The sequence below is a fragment of the Oncorhynchus nerka genome, linkage group LG25 (genome assembly GCF_034236695.1).
Source record: "Oncorhynchus nerka isolate Pitt River linkage group LG25, Oner_Uvic_2.0, whole genome shotgun sequence".
Classification (NCBI taxonomy): Eukaryota; Metazoa; Chordata; class Actinopteri; order Salmoniformes; family Salmonidae; genus Oncorhynchus; species Oncorhynchus nerka.
Genome location: NC_088420.1, coordinates 24,865,234 through 24,887,918, shown reverse-complemented (window position 1 = coordinate 24,887,918; position 22,685 = coordinate 24,865,234). Strand labels below are relative to the sequence as shown.

Below are 22,685 nucleotides of genomic sequence, written 5' to 3'. Positions count from 1 at the left end.
AATGCGTGCCACGGGAGAGACCTAAGCTACATCCATTTCATTGTAATCATCCCATCCATTACATTTCCTGAACAGTATCAGGCTCAAACAAATTGAAAGTGATGTGGTGTTGAGCTTCTCCTTTGAGGGTATGATGTCTATATGACAGAGTCAAGAACATGGAGGAACACCGGTCCTGCTGCTCTATCACACCTGCTGATGTCCTGCATTAAAACCTGCTCTGAGTCCCCACTGAGGCAGCATATAGGATGTGTCCGAAATGGCACCCTTTTCCCTACAAAGTGCACTACTTTTGACCAGAACCCTATGGTACCTGGTCAAAAGTAGTGCACTTTATAGGGAACAGGGCGTCGTATGAGATGCAGATAGCATATAAAACTAACGGAAGGGGAAAGTAAAAACAGAGAGGAGATTTGCCCAAGGTCACATCTGTCACATCTGCAGGGGAGTTGTATGCCATCACTCTGAATCGACAGGATGGAGAAATTGGCAGACTAGGTGCGTGTGTGTGTGTGTCTGCAAAGAGGTTATCCTTTGTGTGTGTGTGTGTGTGTGTGTGTGTGTGTGCGTGCGCGTACAGTACATGTGTCTGCGTGCGTCCATCTGTGTATGTGTGTGCCTTTGCGTCCTGTGTAGGGGTTTTTCTTCTTGACTAGTGCTGCTCATGCTGCAGACAGATAAACAATCAATTATGTACAGGCTGTCACTAGGGAGCCCTCTGTAGCATGCTACAGCAGACTGACTGACTGGAGCCTCAGCCCAGCCTGGAGCCAACTCCGCCTTTGTCCAACAATTTGACCGACACACTGTAACTAAAACTGCATTAGGCCGTGGTAATACAGTCACTGTATCAGTTAATACAGTCACTGCATCTAGAACTACTTATAAACTGATGGAGAACGCACTGATCTTAATGCAAAATGGAGACATTCTGGGTCTTCACAGGCATATCATAATAACAGTTCTAAATGTGAAGGCTGTGGTGAAATAGCAGTGTCTGTTTTCCATCTTTGGGAGAGTATCAACGTCATCATAAGATGCAATATCTGAGATAAAGGGAGATATAATAGAGTGGGAACAAAGCATGAAAGGATGGGGAGGAGACGGGGGTCAAGGCCCACTGTTTTCCCATAATCCTCTATATCTGCCAGGCCCTTTGACTTCACACAGTGGAAGTTATCCTTTCTAATCCCCACTGCCCCACCGCCGCCCTCCCTTCAAATCCACCTCCGCCCTCCCTCCCTTCAAATCCACCTCCGCCCTCCCTCCCTTCAAATCCACCTCCGCCCTCCCTCCCTTCAAATCCACCTCCGCCCTCCCTTCAAATCCACCTCCTCCCTCCCTTCAAATCCACCTCCGCCCTCCCTTCATATACACCTCCGCCCTCCCTTCATATACACCTCCGCCCTCCCTTCATATACACCTCCGCCCTCCCTTCAAATCCAACTCCGCCCTCCCTTCCTTCAAATCCACCTCCGCCCTCCATCACCACCTCCGTCCTCCCTTCAAGTCCACCTCCGTCCTCCCTTAAAATCCACCTCCGTCCTCCCTTCAAGTCCACCTCCGTCCTCCCTTCAAGTCCACCTCCGTCCTCCCTTCAAGTCCACCTCCGTCCTCCCTTCAAGTCCACCTCCGTCCTCCCTTCAAGTCCACCTCCGTCCTCCCTTCATGTCCACCTCCGTCCTCCCTTCATGTCCACCTCCGTCCTCCCTTCATGTCCACCTCCGTCCTCCCTTCATGTCCACCTCCGTCCTCCCTTCATGTCCACCTCCGTCCTCCCTTCATGTCCACCTCCGCCCTCCCTTCATGTCCACCTCCGCCCTCCCTTCATGTCCACCTCCGCCTCCCTTCATCACCACCTCCGTCCTCCCTTCAAATCCACCTCCGCCCTCCCTTCATCACCACCTCCGCCCTCCCTTCAAATCCACCTCCGCTCTCCCTTCATCACCACCTCCGCCCTCCCTTCATCACCACCTCCGCCCTCCCTTCATCACCACCTCCGCCTTCCCTTCAAATCCACCTCCGCCATCCCTTCAAATCCACCTCCGCCCTCCCTTCAAATCCACCTCCGCCCTCCCTTCAAATCCACCTCCGCCCTCCCTTCAAATCCACCTCCGCCCTCCCTTCATCACCACTTCCGCCCTCCCTTCATCACCACCTCCGCCCTCCCTTCATCACCACCTCCGCCCTCCCTTCATCACCACCTCCGCCCTCCCTTCATCACCACCTCCGCCCTCCCTTCATCACCACCTCCGCCTTCCCTTTCACCTTCCCTCCTTCCTTCCTTTCCTACTGCCTCTGAGACCAAGGCCGGATTGGTTATCATCGGATAAGAGCGGGGTCACACACCTCACATCTCACCACACACACCTCAGGACAGCAGCCCTCTAATAACATTCAAAGGCAACCCATCTCTAGGAGTGAGGAGCACACCCCAGGCACTTTCCTTCAAGATCAAGGCTAAAATGATAGTCAGAGAGCAGGGGAAAGTTGGATTGCTCCTTTCTGTTCTGACTCTATTCGACATTGACCAGATGGGATGTTAAAAAGTGACCCCTTTCACTGTGGGGTGTTTTACGTAAATACCATGTTCACTTGAACCCAGAACCTCATGATGTTACTATAGAAAATCTCTCTGGGTTTAGCCTTTTAATCCAGAATTACTGTTAGAGTTACTCAATTAAATAAGTGTATTCTATCTTAAATCACTATGCGGACTAGTAGATACATGCACTTATGAAAAAGCAATATAATTAGGCTACCTGTGCATTATTTCTGCTGAGGTTTGCAATCTAGTAATTGCTCGAATCCACGGAGAATAATAAAGATCCTCATATTGAATGAGTTATTCTAATGGACATGGGAGATATTATATTTTGTGTTTTGTTGAGCTGGTGCTATATTTCCTTTCTAAGCCACTTGGGGAATAGCCCATTCCCTCTGGACCCTGTTCAAACAGAAACAGATGTTTGATTGCTATTAATAATGAATAGAACCCCATGGCTAGCTTAGCACAGGGCCCCTATCACTAACATATCACAGTGCAACAGGAATGGGCGAGATGGCATACTCTGGAAATAAACATTGAATCTTGTCGGAGGCAGTGCCTTGTGTATGTGCTCTAATAAGATTGTGTCGGTTTGATTTGATTTAGCCACATATGAGTCCATCGGACAAGTTTTGAATGAAGTACAATTTAACCATAATTGATCTTTTTAATATCAGATAAGAGGTGGAGTGTGGCTCTATATGAGCGATTCTATATCATGCGCTGAAGCAATGATTGTGAATATACACTGATAGTCCAATAACTCAGAGAGAGATTACGACAGTAATTTGACTGTACTGTAGCAGGCAGAAAGTCATTACATCAGGCCCCCTGAATACGCCTCGGTTTAATCAGGATGCATAACAGAGGTGTGCATGGCTCTGACTTGAAGGCATTTTAATAAGATTCTATGTAAAATACAGAGACACAAACTTAATCCACTGGGCTGCAGTATTAATCTTCTTTGTAAATCGGTGAAACTAATGGGTTGCAGGATAGGAGACAAATGAATAGGAGACTGCATCCAGCTCTAAAATGCATAGAAATATAACTGAGTGGAATGTAATTCAGGGTGTGTCTAAGGAGAACTAACACTAGAGAAAAAGACTGAAGTACGCAAGGTGTCTTTTCTTCACTGAATAAATAAGAAAACTAAAAAGTGTGAGATGAGTGAGAATTCTCATGATTATTCCTTCTGAAACATTCCTAAAATACCTACTGACAGCCTCACCACCTCCATTCCCATATCCTCTTTTGTTTCCTGTTCCCATCAACAAGGGGAAACCCACCATGGGCATAGTTGTGGCAGTCAGGAAATGTAAAAAATCTGCTGTGTTGTTGCATTGTCTTGGTGGGTCTTACAGACTCTTACTGCTTTAATTCAAACCCAGAAGCTCAGAGGGGAGGGAGGGAGGGGGGAGGAAAGCAGCGTTGCAGCAGGCCCGACTCCTTTCTCTGGTTATGTCCTAAATGCACCATATTCCCTATATAGTGCACTACTTTTGGCCAGAGCCCTATGGGCCCTCCCTACGGGCCCTGGTCAGAAGTAGTGCACTATAAAGAGAATAGTGTGCCATTTGGGATGCAACCCCTCTTTCTGGCACATCTCAGCCAGGCAGGCTGTTCCTTTACTCTGCATTCTACCTCATCTCCTCTCTGTCTCCTCTCCTCCTCGTGCTGAGTTAGGTTGAATTAGTGGTAATTGCTTTTTAATTACAGAAGAAGAGGAAATGTTTTGTGTCCCCATCAGAGACGACACACACAGGGATCTACTTAGCCTCATAACTCGCACTGTAATGCACTCACAGCGAACATGACGACCATGCTACATACTGTATCTATGGGTATACCATTGAGTCATCTTTACAACTGGAAGGAGACATGGGCTTGCTGTTCAGTAACAATATTAGTCATGATGTTAATTTAAATATTTGATTTCTTTCTTTATCTTTGTGATATTGTTTATTGTGAAGCGTAAGATTGATTAAAATGACTAATGGAACAATGGTTGTTCGTCAACAGTTTGTGGGTCATCAAGAAGTCAGGGCCATAATCAAATGATCTTCATTAAAGCCTGAGTGTAGTCACAAAGGTCTACTCAAGTTCAAGTAGTGTATTTGCTATTTATCTATTCAAGGTCTGCACCTACATCCACGGTATGCAAACTTAGTAAATCTTTCCCGAAGTCTGTTTCTTCAACTCACTACCTGAAACAATCTAAGGGAACACAACTCTGCCTCCCAAGTGGGTGAGCCTATACCTTCTAAGGGAACACAACTCTGCCTCCCAAGTGGGTGAGCCTATACCTTCTAAGGGAACACAACTCTAAGGGTAGCTCTACAGAAAAAGAGTGCTTGTTTCAGTAGTAACTGTGTCACCATGTGGCATTTCAATCTGGTGTGAGGAGAACTGGCTGACCTGAACATGGAGGGCTACAGTACTGCTGGCAGAGAAACAGAACAGGGGAGAACAGAGGAGAAGAAAGACGACGAATCTTGCTTGCAGTCTTTTTATATTAAACAAATATATATATAAATGTTTTTTTTTTTTGTGTGTGTTTTTTTTCACCTTTATTTAACCAGGTAGGCAAGTTGAGAACAAGTTCTCATTTACAATTGCTACCTGGCCAAGGTAAAGCAAAGCAGTTCGACACACACAACAGAGTTACACATGGAGTAAAACAAACATACAGTCAATAATACAGTAGAAAAATAAGTCTATATACAATGTGAGCAAGTGAGGTGAGAGAAGGGAGCTAAAGGCAAAAAAAAGGCCATGGTGGAGAAGTAAATACAATATAGCAAGTAAAACACTGGAATGGTTGATTTGCAGTGGAAGAATGTGCAAAGTAGAGATAGAAATAATGGGTGCAAAGGAGCAAAATAAATAAATACAGTAGGGAAAGAGGTAGTTGTTTTGGCTAAATTATAGATGGGCTATGTACAGGTGCAGTAATCTGTGAGCTGCTCTGACAGCTGGTGCTTAAAGCTAGTGAGGGAGATAAGTGTTTCCAGTTTCAGAGATTTTTGTAGTTCGTTCCAGTCATTGGCAGCAGAGAACTGGAAGGAGAGGCGACCAAAGGAAGAATTGGTTTTGGGGGTGACCAGAGAGATATACCTGCTGGAGCGCGTGCTACAGGTGGGTGCTGCTATGGTGACCAGCGAGCTGAGATAAGGGGGGACTTTACCTAGCAGGGTCTTGTAGATGACCTGGAGCCAGTGGGTTTGGCGACGAATATGAAGCGAGGGCCAGCCAACGAGAGCGTACAGGTCGCAGTGGTGGGTAGTATATGGGGCTTTGGTGACAAAACGGATGGCACTGTGATAGACTGCATCCCAATGTATTGAGTAGGGTATTGGAGGCTATTGGAGGCTATAAATATATTAAAAGTGTTGGTTCCATCTGTCATGAGCTGAAATAAAAGATCCCAGAAATGTTCCATACGCACAAAAAGCTTATTTATCTCAAATCTTGTGCACGAATTAGTTTACATCCATGTTGGTGAGCATTTCCCCTTTGCCAAGATAATCCATCCACTTGACAGGTAAGGCATAGGTCACTCAAAAATGTGCAGTTTTGTCACACAACACAATGCCACAAGTTGAGGGAGCGTGCAATTGGCATGCTGTCTGCAGGAATGTCCACCAGAGATGTTGCCAGAGTATTTAATGTTAATTTCTCTACCATAAGCCACCTCCAATGTCGTTTTAGAGAATTTGGTCTCACAACTGCAGACCACTTGCAACCACGCCAGCCCAGGACCTCCACATCTGGCTTCTTCACCTGCGGGATCATCTAAGACCAGCCACCTGGACCGCTGATGGAAATGAGGAGTATTTCTGTCTGTAATAAAGCCCTTTTGTGGGGAAAAACTCATTCTGATTGGCTGGGCCTGGCTCCCCAATGGGTGGGCCTGGCTCCCAAGTGGTGAGCCTATACCTTCCCAAGCCAACCCATGGCTGTGCCCCTGCCCTGTCACATCCATAGATTACGGCCTAATTTATTTATTTGAATTGACTGATTTCCTTACATGAAGTGTAACTCAGTAAAATCGTGGAAATTGTTGCATGTTGCGTTTATATTGTTGTTCAGTATAGATTGACTTGGCTGCCTCTTCTCCCTCCCCACTCTGTCACATGCACGCCCTGCCTGCCCTAATTTGTTCAACTGATATAGCGCTTTCAAAGAATCTCAAAGCGATTCAAGTCACATGCGCCAAGTCACATGCTCCGAATACAACAGGTGTAGACCTTACAATGAAATGCTTACTTACAAGCCCCTAACCACCAATGCAGTTAAAAAAAATACAGATAAGAATAAGAGATAACAGTAACAAGTAATTAAATAGCAGCAGTGAAATAACAATAGCGAGACTAAATACAGGGGGGTACTGATACAGAGTCAATGTGCGGGTGCACTGGTTATTTGAGGTTGAATGTACAAGTTGGAAGTTTACAAACACTTAGGTTGGAGTCATTGAAACTAGTTTTTCTTGTTAACAAACTATAGTTTTGGCAAGTCGGTTAGGACATCTACTTTGTGCATGGTCTACCTTCAAACTCAGTGCCTCTTTGCTTGACATGGGAAAATCAAAAGAAATCAGCCAAGACCTCATAAAAAATGTTTTGACCTCCACAAGTCTGGTTTATCCTAGGGAGCAATTTCCAAACACCTGAAGGTACCACGTTCATCTGTACAAACAATAGTACGCAAGTATAAAAACCATGGGACCACGCAGCCGTCATATCGCTCAGGAAGGAGACGGGTTCTGTCTCCTAGAGATGAAAGTACTTTGGTGCGAAAAGTGCAAATCAATCCCAAAACAACAGCAAAGGACCTTGTGAAGATGCTGGAGGAAACATGTACTAAAGTATCTACATCCACAGTAAAAACGAGTCCTATATCGACCTAATCTGAAAGGCCGCTGAGCAAGGAAGAAGCCACTGCTCCAAAACCGCCATTAAAAAGCCAGACTACGGTTTGCAACTGCACATGAACTAGCCAGCTAGCTACCAGCTAGCTACCAGCTATCAGTCAGCAAACCATTGCTAGCGGTCTTCAGCTAACCGGTCATCAGCTAACCTTTAGCTCGGAAAGCTCTCGCCAGTTCGAACAACGCGACTCTAACCAGAGCATAACGGACCTATTATTTTTATCCCCGGATTCCCACCGCAAACGGAACATTTTCAGCTGGATTCTTCACAACTAGCTATCTAGCTAACCGCAACCCCGGATGATTACTCCTGGGTAGCGTTTCCACCCACTTAGCTTGAAGCTAGCCCGGCCAGAGCTCCTGTGCTACCACCGAAGCATACTCCTGGGCTACAATATCCGGACCCACGACCGGTCTATCGATGTCACCGCATGAAGAGGAATAAACAGACTCACCCCATCGCGACGTCCCCCAAAGGCTAACTTTCTAGCCCTTGCTATCTCCTTGCTTGCTAATTCGGCCTGCTAACTGCTAGCTTGTTTAGCCCCGGTCCGCTAACTGCTACCTTGTTTAGCCCTGGCCTACTAACAGTTAGCTTGTTAGCACAGGCCTGCTAACCGTCTGAATCACCGCGTCCCAAACACTCACTGGATCCATATTTACTTTCTATCTCTTTTCGATTTTTAATTTGTTTATACCTTCCGGTAACCTGCCTCACCCAATGTGATACGGAATCACCATTATTTTTAATTTTTAGAACACACTCAAGAACCTCCAGAAGCTAACCAGCTAATTAGCTACAAGCTATTTAGTCATTGTTAGCCACTGCTAACTGTTTTTTAACCTGGATAACACTCGCCAGTCCAGCTTCCCTGCCCCATCCACCGCTGCCCCCCTGGACACTGATCACTTGGCTACATAGCTGATGCATGCTAGACTGTCCATTAATCATGGTACTCCATTCTGCTTGTTTATGTTTTATCTGTCGGCCCCAGCCGCACTCAGGCTCTGTGTGTAGTTAATCCGACCCTCCCTGCCTAGCCAACGCCATTTTACCTGCTGTTGTTGTGCTAGCTGATTAGCTGTTGTTGTCTCACCTACTGTTTTAGCTACTGTTTTAGCTAGCTCTCATTCAACACCTGCTAGCTCTCATTCAACACCTGTGATTACTGTATGTCTCTCTCAAATGTCAATATGCCTTGTATACTGTTGTTCAGGTTAGTCATCATTGTTTTAGTTTACAATGGAGCCCCTAGTTCCACTCTTCATACCCCTGATACCTCCTTTGTCCCACCTCCCACACATGTGGTGATCTCACCCATTACAACCAGCATGTCCAGAGATACAACCTCTCTCATCATCACCCAGTACCTGGGCTTACCTCCGCTGTACCCGCACCCCACCATACCCGTCTGCGCATTGTGCCCTGAATATATTCTACCATGCCCAGAAATCTGCTCCTTTCATTCTCTGTCCCCAACGCTCTAGGCGACCAGTTTTGATAGCCATTAGCCGCACCCTCATACTACTCCTCCTCTGTTCCGCGGGTGATGTGGAGGTAAACCCAGGCCCTGCATGTCCCCAGGCACCCTCATTTGTTGACTTCTGTGATCGAAAAAGCCTTGGTTTCATGCATGTCAACACCAGAAGCCTCCTCCCTAAGTTTGTTTTACTCACTGCTTTAGCACACTCTGCTAACCCTGATGTCCTTGCCGTGTATGAATCCTGGCTCAGGAAGGCCACCAAAAATTCTGAGATTTCCATACCCAACTATAACATCTTCCGTCAAGATAGAACTGCCAAAGGGGGAGGAGTTTCAGTCTACTGCAGAGATAGCCTGCAAAGTAATGTCATACTTTCCAGGTCCATACCCAAACAGTTCGAACTACTAATCTTGAAAATTACTCTCTCCAGAAATAAGTCTCTCACTGTTGCCGCCTGCTACCAACCCCCATCAGCACCCAGCTGTGCCCTGGACACCATTTGTGAATTGATTGCCCCCCATCTAGCTTCAGAGTTTGTTCTGTTAGGTGACCTAAACTGGGATATGCTTAACACTCCGGCAGTCCTACAATCTAAGCTAGATGCCCTCAATCTCACACAAATCATCAAGGAACCCACCAGGTACAACCCTAACTCTGTAAGCAAGGGCACCCTCATAGACGTCATCCTGACCAACTGGCCCTCCAAATACACCTCCGCTGTCTTCAACCAGGATCTCAGCGATCACTGCCTCATTGCCTGTATCCGCTACGGAGCCGCAGTCAAACGACCACCCCTCATCACTGTCAAACGCTCCCTAAAACACTTCTGTGAGCACGCCTTTCTAATCGACCTGGCCCGGGTATCCTGGAAGGACATTGACCTCATCCCGTCAGTTGAGGATGCCTGGTCATTCTTTAAAAGTAACTTCCTCACCATTTTAGATAAGCATGCTCCGTTCAAAAAATGCAGACCTAAGAACAGATATAGCCCTTGGTTCACTCCAGACCTGACTGCCCTCGACCAGCACAAAAACATCCTGTGGCGGACTGCAATAGCATTGAATAGTCCCCGCGATATGCAACTGTTCAGGGAAGTCAGGAACCAATACACGCAGTCAGTCAGGAAAGCTAAGGCCAGCTTCTTCAGGCAGAAATTTGCATCCTGTAGCTCCAACTCCAAAAAGTTCTGGGACACTGTGAAGTCCATGGAGAACAAGAGCACCTCCTCCCAGCTGCCCACTGCACTGAGGCTAGGTAACACGGTCACCACCGATAAATCCATGATTATCGAAAATTTCAACAAGCATTTCTCAACGGCTGGCCATGCCTTCCGCCTGGCTACTCCAACCTCGGCCAACAGCTCCGCCCCCCCCCCCCCCCCGCAGCTACTCGCCCAAGCCTCTCCAGGTTCTCCTTTACCCAAATCCAGATAGCAGAAGTTCTGAAAGAGCTGCAAAACCTGGGCCCGTACAAATCAGCTGGGCTTGACAATCTGGACCCTCTATTTCTGAAACTATCCGCCGCCATTGTCGCAACCCCTATTACCAGCCTGTTCAACCTCTCTTTCATATCGTCTGAGATCCCCAAGGACTGGAAAGCTGCCGCAGTCATCCCCCTCTTCAAAGAGGGAGACACCCTGGACCCAAACTGTTACAGACCTATATCCATCCTTCCCTGCCTATCTAAGGTCTTCGAAAGCCAAGTCAACAAACAGGTCACTGACCATCTCGAATCCCACCGTACCTTCTCCGCTGTGCAATCTGGTTTCCGAGCCGGTCACAGGTGCACCTCAGCCACGCTCAAGGTACTAAACGATATCATAACCGCCATCGATAAAAGACAGTACTGTGCAGCCGTTTTCATCGACCTTGCCAAGGCTTTCGACTCGGTCAATCACCATATTCTTATCGGCAGACTCAGTAGCCTCGGTTTTTCGGATGACTGCCTTGCCTGGTTCACCAATTACTTTGCAGACAGAGTTCAGTGTGTCAAATCGGAGGGCATGCTTTCCGGTCCTCTGGAAGTCTCTATGGGGGTGCCACAGGGTTCAATTCTCGGGCCGACTCTTTTTTCTGTATATATCAATGACGTTGCTCTTGCTGCGGGCGATTCCCTGATCCACCTCTACGCAGATGACACCATTCTATATACTTCCGGCCCGTCCTTGGACACTGTGCTATCTAACCTCCAAACGAGCTTCAATGCCATACAACACTCCTTCCGTGGCCTCCAACTGCTCTTAAACGCTAGTAAAACCAAATGCATGCTTTTCAACCGTTCGCTGCTTGCACCCGCACGCCTGACCAGCATCACCACCCTGCATGGTTCCAACCTTGAATATATGGACATCTATAAGTACCTAGGTGTCTGGCTAGACTGTAAACTCTCCTTCCAGACTCATATCAAACATCTCCAATCGAAAATCAAATCAAGAGTCGGCTTTCTATTCCGCAACAAAGCCTCCTTCACTCACGCCGCCAAACTTACCCTAGTAAAACTGACTATCCTACCGATCCTCGACTTCGGCGATGTCATCTACAAAATTGCTTCCAACACTCTACTCAGCAAACTGGATGCAGTTTATCACAGTACCATCCGTTTTGTCACTAAAGCACCTTATACCACCCACCACTGCGACTTGTACGCTCTAGTCGGCTGGCCCTCGCTACATATTCGTCGCCAGACCCACTGGCTCCAGGTCATCTACAAGTCCATGCTAGGTAAAGCTCCGCCTTATCTCAGTTCACTGGTCACGATGGCAACACCCATCCGTAGCACGCGCTCCAGCAGGTGTATCTCACTGATCATCCCTATAGCCAACACCTCATTTGGCCGCCTTTCGTTCCAGTTCTCTGCTGCCTGTGACTGGAATGAATTGCAAAAATTGCTGAAGTTGGAGACTTTTATCTCCCTCACCAACTTCAAACATCTGCTATCTGAGCAGCTAACCGATCGCTGCAGCTGTACATAGTCTATCGGCAAATAGCCCACCCATTTTTACCTACCTCATCCCCATACTGTTTTTATTTATTTACTTTTCTGCTCTTTTGCACACCAATATCTCTACCTGTACATGACCATCTGATCATTTATCACTCCAGTGTTAATCTGCAAAATTGTAATTATTCGCCTACCTCATGCCTTTTGCACACAATGTACATAGACTCCCCTTTTTTTCCCCACTGTGTTATTGACTTGTTAATTGTTTACTCCATGTGTAACTCTGTGTTGTCTGCTCACACTGCTATGCTTTATCTTGGCCAGGTCGCAGTTGTAAATGAGAACTTGTTCTCAACTAGCCTACCTGGTTAAATAAAGGTGAAATAAAAAAAATTAAAAAATGGGGACAAAGATTGTACTATTTGGAGAAATGTCCTCTGGTCTGATGAAACAAAAATAGAACTGTTTGGCCATAATGACCATCGTTATGTTTGGAGGAAAAAGGGGGAGGCTTGCAAGCCGAAGAACACCATCCCAACAGTGAAGCACGGAGGTGGCAGCATCATGTTGTGGGGGTGCTTTGCTGCAGGAGCGACTGGTGCACTTCACAAAATAGATGGCATCATGAGGATGGAAAATTACATGGATATATTGAAGCAACATCTCACGACATCAGTCAAGAAGTTAAAGCCTGGTATAATTGGGCTATATGTTTAGATTTTTTTATACATTCTAAGGCTGCATCATGTGACCTAATGATGATTTAAAAAAAAAGTTGCACGGAAGGCATGAGCTCTGTTTTTTTTGTGATACAAACGTTGGGCCATATGTTTAGATTTTTTATACATTCTAAGGCTGCATCATGTGACTAATGATGATTTGTTTTAAGTTGTATGGAAGGCATGAGCTCTGCTTTGTTTTTGTGGAGGCTGCACACATTTCCTCTGTCTCTCATTAAAAATTTGACAAGCACTTGATAATCCCTTGAATTTCGAGGTGGCATCCCCTTTGTGTGGCCGTAATGCCCTCTAAAAAAATGCATGCCTTTTGCGGCCAGTGTCCGTTGTACCCTTGGGCTGAATATAATAATTATAATTCCCTTCTCCCGGCTGCGTGCTCCGAAGCACCTCTCACTCACATGGCTCTCTCAGATATCTCAATTCTTATTAGCCAATGCCCGTCACGTGATCGGGTCCTTCTCATAGCCATCTCGGGTCCTCTCAAGCTAGAAGTGAAGAAAAACACATTGTCCTAATTGAATTCCGAGGCGCATATTCAAGATGATGGAAGAACTGGCTACCCAAAACGTTTGACCCAAGTTAAAGGCAATGCTACCAAATACTAAATTGAGTGTATGTAAACTTCTGACCCACTGGGAATGTGATGAAATAAATAAATCTGTACATGACTATGCAGTGTTTGAAGTGTTTTCATCACATGATGATAGTTCTGGAAATGTTTTAAAAAGACTCACAAGCATGAGTCACAATTGCGGGCACACACTGACACACACATACAAACGCTGACACACACACACTGAGCACAGCTAAGTTACCTTATTAAATAATATCCCTTCCAATAACTTCTGTTGAAAAGTCAAGTCTGCAACTTTCAACGGTTTAGTCCGAAGTCATAAACATGAAACAAGTACAGTATGCTGCCTTACCAAGCAAAAAGGCAGTAACTGCTTATATCGTGGAACTAAGAAAAATGGCTTTTATTAACGTGGTTTCACAATAACTTTATGCAGTTACTGCTGACATGACCCCCATTTTCTCCAAGTCAAAATAGTGGAAGGACACTTGTCCACATTATTAAGCATGTATTTAATGTAGCAAAAATGACATCAACTCTTTTTCAAATGAGCAGTTACTGCCTTTTTGCTTGGTAGGGCAGTATGGGTCTCTCCTGTTAGCAGCTATAAGAGTCTGCCAGAAGAAAGGACTCACCTGTGCAGCAGTAGTCATCGATCCTGATGTAACCCGTGTGGCAGACACACATGAAGGAGCCGGGGGTGTTGACACACAATGTGTTCTCCCTGCAGTAGTGTTTCCCCTCTGCACACTCATCGATATCTGGGGAGAGGTGTAAAGACAGGGCAGCTGGTCATGCATGGCCAACCCTAGGATCCTCTACTAAAGACAAGGGCCCCAGATTAGCTTTAAGTCCTCATACAAAGCTAGGGAAGGAGGGAGAGCTCAAGTGTAGTTTTTCTTCATCAGTGGAGACCCTGAGGAGATGGAGGGGGACACTGGAGGCTGTGCGTCTAGGTCTTCCATGTACTCAAAGAACAACATCCTTTACTCATACTTTAGGTTAGGGATGGGCAACTTTGATGGGGGTGGGGGCCATCAAAAATCTTGAAGGGCGACAGTTGCTCGCAGGACTGCATGCCCACATGTGCGTACCTCTCCCCCACCACCACATTACAAGCAAAACATTTTAGCAGCCCACTTTTGACAGAAGATACATTTTTTACATTTTAGAGTTAATTTCGTGCCATGGGGCGAAGAGAAAATGTTGCTGTTTAAACAGCTAATTTCCTGCAATTCTACATATTTTCCAATAGGGTGGAGAGAAATGTTTGCAGGTTTTAATATGATATCTGAGTGAGGTATATTTTTGATTCAGGGCCTTCAAAAGGAGGGCCAGTTGCCCATCCCTGCTGTTGTACTGGAAAAGCCAAGTAGTCATGTAGTCAAGTTCACAGAACTGTCTATATATTTTCTTTATGCATAACGACTCACCACAAGGCAGTAGATTCAATCTTTTATAAATGTATTCCTAACCCCATTAGCTAATATAATAAATAATAATTAGGGGGTGCTTATATAGTCCTGTTTCACTGTATGTTTAAGTGGGTAACCTGTACAGGTGTGAGGTGTGAAATGGGTTTGCATCCCCCTGTGGTCACAGCAACTCTTTGTGAAGTACACAAACAAAAAAAACTGTCAAAAGCATTATACACAATATGCAGAATCTCAAAAAACTGTTGGGGTAAATAAAATGCTCATATTGTGATTCAACGCAGTGCAATGCAAACAGAGCTCAACCAACAACCAGCGATCTACTGTATACAGTGAATTTGAAAATTACTATAATAACCTATAATGATAAAGCAAAAACCAATTTCACATTTACATAATCATTCAGAACATTTACTCAGTACTTTGTTGAAGCACCTTCGGTGAACGGAGCAAGAGTATATAAATAGGCTATTCTGTTTGGAGAGTTTTCAGACATTTCTGTCTTTCAGACAATTCAGTAGTTGCCACTGCTTTCCGTATGAATTACATGTTTTTAAATTATTCTACATATTACAATAAAAAAATAGTTCCTCAATAGGTTTCTCTCTAGGCAGCACTCCACTTACTGTGATGCTACATGTTAATTGTCTATGTATTTGTGATGGAAAATGCTATGTTGGTGCTTTTCTATTTACCAATTTCTATGTTCTATGTTTGTGCTTTTCTATAAACCAATTTCTGTGTTCATGCAAATGACTGATTTAACGAGTCCTCACACACAGAGCCTTGTTTAGAGATATCTCCGTTTTAAGGTCTCCGCTCAGAGAGAAGAAGCCTTGTGAGGTATTGGTCTGTCACATGCATGACCCAGTATTGGTCTGTCACATGCATGACCCAGTATTGGTCGGTCACATGAATGAAGCAAACAATGATTAATGAATTATGAAAGGGAAAAGGGGATACCTAGTCAGTTGTGCAACTGAATGCCTTTAACTGAAATGTGTCTTCAGCATTTAACCCAACCCCTCTGAATCAGAGAGGTGTGGGGGGCTGCCTTAATCGACATCCACGTCTTCGGCGCTCGGGGAACAGTGAATACGCTAAATCATGCAAATATGACTTGTCAGTATAAAAGGGAACTAACGGGACTGCCCCGTTCGAGTTTCTGACAGACGTTCACTATAGGGAATTAACTTTGTTGGAACCTCTCAAGCATGCTGACAATAAACAATGATTAATTTAAGATTGACTTTGAGTGTCTCTGTGTAAGAATTTCCACAATATATTGCTTAGGTCGAAGGAGGCAGAGCATGGTATATTAGGAGGGAGAATAAATACAACTCCATCTCCTTCATTCAGCAGAGTCTGCAGCTGTAATTGATAGAGGAAAAATAGCTGGCTCCTTTATGTTAAAATCCCAAGAGTCTCCGATTATTTTCAAGCTACATGTTATAATCACTCTACGCAAGCAGGCCTCTCAGTAAAACAACTAGGAAGCCATTAGTATCTCTTCAGAACAATTGCCTAAACATTGGTGGGGAAATTATATGCTTTGTTGATTGTGTTTTAATGGGCGAGACACAATGCTCAACATCTTTTCATCTCTTTCAAAAACCAGTCAATGAGACCAAAACAAACATGGAAAAGCATCTCAAACTGTTTTGGAAAGCGAAACAATTAACACAATGGAGTGAAAAGAAGCAACAACAATTCTGTCTCAATTCTGTTTAAAAAGCAGTACAGTCATTGTCTCTTTTCAAGGCAACAACCAGAAGTGATAAATCATAGCGAGAATGAAGTGAGAGGATTCATACCACTACAGTACCTGAGTTTAGAATAACGGACTGGTATGAATGAACTCCGCAGACACTGAGGAATGCAGTGTGTGTGTGTGTGTGTGTGTGTGTGTGTGTGTGTGTGTGCGTGTGTGTGTCATGACAAGCTACTGTATATGAATGCTAATGTATTTTACGGAATAAACTCCTTGCTATGCTATCAAGCATGTAAGGAAATGATGGGGGATTTGTCTGAGGGAGTGAGTGGGCTTACGCTCCTTCACGACACTCATTAATCCTGAGGAATCTTGCCTCTTTGAATGAATCACCATCATCTATCATCCTTCTCTCTGAATAACAGGTGCTAGTAGTTGTAGCTGTCTCTAATGCTGCCTGACAAACACAGGGGAAGTGTCTCTGGTGATGAAGGATACAGTAGGAGTGTGGTTGCTGTCATATGCTGATGCTATTTACAGACTGGCCTGGTTTTCAGCACCACAGGGTGTTTGTCAGCAGTCTTGGCGTTTGCACGCTGTGTGGGTCAGGCTCATCCCAGCAGTGATTGCGTTGGGGAGTGAGCTGTGCCCCTCAGTCAACACCAATTAGCCTCCCTCCACCTTGTGACATTAAAACACGCTGCAAAATACACCGGCCAGGTCACAATGCACTGGATGGTACACAGCCGCTATCCTTCTGTACACACACAGTCCCTCTGAATGGTAATAATACACTAGATAAATCTTGTGAGGTTTGCAATGTGCAAATGCCGATAGTTGACTAAATTACTGCGTACTTCAAAATAGAGACGCATTTCAAATTGTCCTTTTGAGGTATAAAAAGAAAAGTGATACAACAGTAATTTTCAGAGACCCAGAAAAGAATGATTTCCGTATGAGAAAAACCTACACGATCTGCCCCTTGTCCTTTCTCCTGTGGTAAGAATACTAATAACGAGACTAGCTTCAACCTTTAGAGCGCTTTACTGATGCCTCAATTTAGAGCCAATCACACAGTCCATCACATAGAGTAAGAGCCAAGCTGCTGTGGCTAACATTGATGTTTAATACACCCCAACACATGAAGCTGTGTTGGAAAATACAAATCAAAATAGGTCATATGCGCCAAATTTCACTTTACCTTGAAATGCTTACTTACGAGCCCATTCCCAACAATGCAGAGTTGAAAAATGTCATAAAAGGAAAAATAACAATGCAATACAAGGAGTACTGGTAACGAGTCAATGTGCAGGGGTACGAGGTAGTTGAGGTAATATGTACATGTAAGTAAGGGTAAAAGTGGCTAGGCAAACAGGATAGATAAACAGAGTAGCAGCAACATATGTGAAGAGTGTGAAGGAGTGTGAAAGTGTGTCTATGTGCGAGTGAGTGTGGGTGTGTGTGGCGTCAATATGCATGTGTGTGTGTGTATGTGTTTGTGAGCATATGTAGTGTGTATGTATGTGTGTGTTGGAGGTTCAATGTAGTATGTGTGAGTGTGTGTGTAGAGTCTACAGTGTTCATACAGCCAGTGCAAACAAAATAAAAATAATAATAATAATAAAAGGGGTCAATGTCAATAGTCTGGGTGGCAATTTGATTAACTGTTCAGCAGGCTTATGGCTTGGGGGTAAAAGCTGTTCAGGAGCCTTCTTAATGGCTGCCTTCGCCTTCTGAGGGACTGAGATTGCATCCCAAATGGTACCCTATTCCATATGTAGTGCACTACTTTTGAACAGGTACCATAGGGCTCTGGTCAAAAAGTAGTGCAATATATAGGGAACACGGTGCCATTTGGGGCGCACCCTTAGAGATGGGTTCTGGTGCTTTTCTCACAGAGCAGAGAGAGGAGTGTATCTCCCCCTTTGTCTCTGCTACCATTGCTTCTATGAAACATTTACACAGGAGTGATCTCATATGCTATTTTCAGCACATCAGTGACCTAGGACTGTTTTAAAGAGCTAACGTTAGTGTCTGTCTTATCTTCCAGACAGAGATATACCTAGTCCTATCTGACTCCTGCCTGATGGGTGCAGGGAACTGTATTGGGGTATTTTGTATGTACTTTATGTATTGTGTACTGTATGTACATTGTGTGCAGCAAGACTGTCTATCAGAGTCCATCTCATCTCTTCTGCGATCTGATAATGAAGCTGACAAACATTTGGAACCTGCCAATTTCAATGTCTGTGTGCATCTGTCTACTGACATATACCAACCCTCAACAGCAAAATGGTATAACTACCTTTGTCCAGACTATTATCTGAACAACACTCTCTCATACACTCACTCAAAACAACTACAGTGTAAGTTGACGGGCCCACTTATTTTAGCAGGGCACATTACTCAAAATGTAAGTGACATCCAGAAGCACCCCCAAAAATACATGTATTTTGTGAGAGTTACAAAATTTGGTTCCTATGCAATTTCAGATGCAAATGCAGTTTTCAGATCACACCCCTATCCAATTTCATACAGAGACCTGGGTCACTCTCGAGCTAAGCTATGAGCAATAGCTAAGTCTATGAATGTAAGAGTGATTACATTCTTCCAGCCGCATCCCTCAACTTTTTACCGAATCAGTGGCGGGGAAACGCTTTGTTGTCGTTTTAACAGCTGATTGCCCCTTTGATGGAATGGCTGTTCTGAGTCATTCAGTGAACAACTGAATACAGTCATGAATATGGTCAATTTCCAAACATACTACAACATCAATATAAAGCAAAATAAAAACACTATTATGGCTCTAAATTGAAATATACCTAATTTGAACCTTCACATTCATTACACAATAGGTGTGCAAAAACATTGGACATTGGTCTTCCTCACAGATTTTGCAAAGCCTTTAGCAAAACTCTTCCCTCCAACATATAGTGGGTTAAGCTGCCTGTAGTGCTGCATGTACACAGCGGAGGGAGGTCACAGTCTATTTCAGTGCGTGGAGGTGGTGCCGTGTGGCAAGAGCTTAACCTGAAGCCCAGAGACCATACACTCCATTAATTTGAGACCGGGGGCTGATGTCATCTTCAATTATGCAGATTCCCAGAGATGCAGAGAATATGACCAACTGGTCATATTCAGCATATTAAAACAGACTGACATGAGGTCAGGAATAACTGTTCTCTTTCTCACACACATGCCTTTCCCTCCTTGGTTATCTCTGTCAGCGCCAACGAACTTGTAGCCAAAGACATCCCACTGATCTTGGTGAAGGTGACAGAAGAGAGAAGTTGGAGGGAATGTTTCAGCTTGCTAAAAGTAGGGCATGTATGCACACAGGCACGGAGTGAAGCAGTGAGGAAGAAAGCGATATGGAACCAAGATTTAATGGCTTATTTGCACTAGTCATCAACGTCATGTTTCGATTTAGCTCCCGGAATCCCACATGTATTAATATGAGTTGGGGTAAACACTGTAGATGTTATAGCATGACATCACTGCAGATGAAGCAGTCATCTCGTCTTTGATCATCCCAGGAAGATTCCGTATAGTAAGAAGCATACATGTACTGTATGTGGGAAGTTCCACAGAGGGAGGAGGAGGGGCGAAGACATCTATATTCACAGTGTATGTTATATAGCATTTACAAGCATGTATTTTAGCAGGCAACGCATGTGAAATTATAATGCCCTTGATGTATTAACACGTTTTCCAATCTTCAAAAGTGGAGGGCCAAATCACCTCACCTTGTGCACAGGGGCATTGTCATGCTGAAACAGGAAAGGGAATTCCCAAAACTGTTGCCAAATGTTGGAAGTACAGTATTGTCTAGAATTTCCCTTCACTAGAACTAAGGTGCCTAGCCCGGACCATGAATAACCAGACCATTATTCCTCATCCACCAAACCTTACAGTTTGCACTATGCATTGGGGCAGGTAGCGTTCTCCAGGCATCTGCCAAACCCAGATTTGTCCATTGTACTGCCAGATGTTGAAGCGTGATTCATCACTCCAGAGAACACGTTTCCACTGCTCTAGAATCCAATGGTGGTGAGCTTTACACCACTCCAGCCGACGCTTGGCATTATGATCTTAGGCTTGTGTGCGGCTGCTCAGCCATGGAAACCCATTTCATGGAGCTTCCAACTAACAGTTCTTGAGCTGACGTTGCTTCCAGAGGCAGTTTGGAACTCGGTAGTCAGTGTTGCAACAGAGGACAGACAATTTATACGCGCTACAGCACTCGGTGGTCCCATTCTGTGAGCTTGTGTGGCCTACCACTTTGCGGCTGAGAAGTTGTTGTTCCTAGAAGTTTCCACTTCACATTAACAGCACTTACAGCTGATCGGGGCAGCTCTAACAGGGCAGATATTTGACGAACTGACTTGTTGGAAAGGTGGCATCCTATGACGATGCCACGTTGAAAGTCACTGAGGTCTTCAGTACAGGCTATTCTATTGTCAATGTTTCTCTATGGAGATTGCATGGCTGTGTGCTCGATTTTATACACCTGTTAGCAACAGTTGTGGCTGAAATAGCCGAATACACTCATTTGAAGGGGTGTCCATATACTTTTGTATATATAGAGTAACACTACTTACATGACTGCACTACTTATGAGCATCTCTGCTCATAAAATATCACTGATGCATTCTTGACAGTGATACAATAAACAAAGCTAGGGAGCATTCTGTATTTTCATACCAATGGACAGTAGAGACTGACCACAAGCAGACACAGGGACAAGAGTGGTGTGAGAATGTCAGTGAAAGTAAGTCCTTGGATCGGACACTGTACGTATGTCTAATACCTCCACACAAATCCCAGCAGACAGTCTGTTTAACAGTATGTCCTCTCTCAAAGTGTTGAAAGATGTAGTTATGTTGCAAAATAAGAATTATGCTGTTACAAGTACCTCACAGTTCAACCAAAGTGCACAAAAGGAAAAGCAAACTGGATCTACAAAATAAATTAACCTGTAGGAAAACAGTAGATCAATGGAAGGTGTTTGTTATCAATTCTATTATTATTTTATTAGAATCCTTTATGTACCTTCACAGTATGCGTTGTCATCTCGGAGCGGGCGGAAGCCGTCCTTGCAGCTGCAGCAGACTCCAGCCTCCAGGTTGATACAGTCAGAGTGCTCCACACAGCCGTGGCCCTCCGCACAGAAGTCGTGACCTAGGGCACAGAGGTTACTATAGATATAGATAGAGGACTCATGGATGTAAGCCGTTTTAGCATGGACATTGCTTTAAAATGGTGGAAGCTATCAATGGCAATCCACTGGGTGGGGATTCCTATGACTTGGGAGCAATCAGCCAATGAAGAAGAAGAAAATGGACTACTTTAAAATGTAGATAGCCTCAATGGCGCTGCCCATGCTGTAAAAGATGCTATAACAATACAGATACAAATATTAATCCTCTATCCATCTCTATGGAGGTTACACACAGGTCACTCCTCTTAGACTGGGTCTAACAGTCCAGGTGGGTTTCTTGCAATGATTCCAGTCATGATTTGCAGATTATTTTAAGGTTTACATCTGTAGAATATAGGTAGGTGAATGTATTTTCCAATACCTCTGCAGACTTTGCAGCACCTGTTGGTGAGGGTGACCTGCTCGGACTCTGGACAGTTAAGTTCAGGACAGGGGCTAGTCATGACGACCCGATGCATGGTCCTCTCCTAGTAACAGGGAACCAATGAGAAACAATATGAGACACAACCCAATGGAGGGTTAGATTAGCTCAGCTGCTAGTTTCCCACAGATTTAATAAGGCTTGAATTTAATTAGAGGCAATTAGCCATCCATTGTGTGCCTCCTTCCTCACTGTGCACATCTTCCCAACTAAAGTGACATAATGGGTCAATAGCAGTAAGGTCTACATATTTCAGGTTAGTGTTTAGCGATGTAGTAAACTCTGCACGTCGATTCTCTTACCTATAGATGGATTGGCTGACAACGTCACAAAAATGATGCACTCACATCGATGAGGTAGAAGGCCGTGTGACGTTATGATTCTGAATGGTCAGATAGCTAGAAACAATGACAAGAAGCTGCCATGTGGAGAATTGTAGGTGTATCGTTTCAGCTCGTTGTAGCTTCTTATTGATGTCATGTTTTGACTCATGTCATGTCTATGCTAATAAGGCAAAAATTCCCTAGCTAGCTAACCAACAACTGTAACTATGCATTTGAGCAACAACAAGTGCTCATTGTGCAAAAGTATTTATGTTTTTAATCAACATTTGGAGAGGAAATATATCTTATAAGCTAAACCTTTCTGTTTTACTCCATAGTTGTGCACAAGTCGATTTT

General features: G+C 44.5%; 1 protein-coding gene across 1 annotated transcript in view; it reads right to left on the bottom strand.

Annotated features, from left to right (window-relative positions):
* Positions 1 to 22,685, bottom strand: part of LOC115109267 (protein kinase C-binding protein NELL2a-like) — a 107,939-nt gene that overhangs the window by 39,180 nt on the left and 46,074 nt on the right. The window contains exons 11-13 of the mRNA XM_029633995.2: positions 21,946 to 22,051; positions 21,416 to 21,544; positions 13,855 to 13,980 (exon numbers count right to left, since the gene is read on the bottom strand). Coding sequence (XP_029489855.1) covers positions 13,855 to 13,980; positions 21,416 to 21,544; positions 21,946 to 22,051 — 361 coding nt within the window. The remainder of the gene's footprint in view (positions 1 to 13,854; positions 13,981 to 21,415; positions 21,545 to 21,945; positions 22,052 to 22,685) is intronic.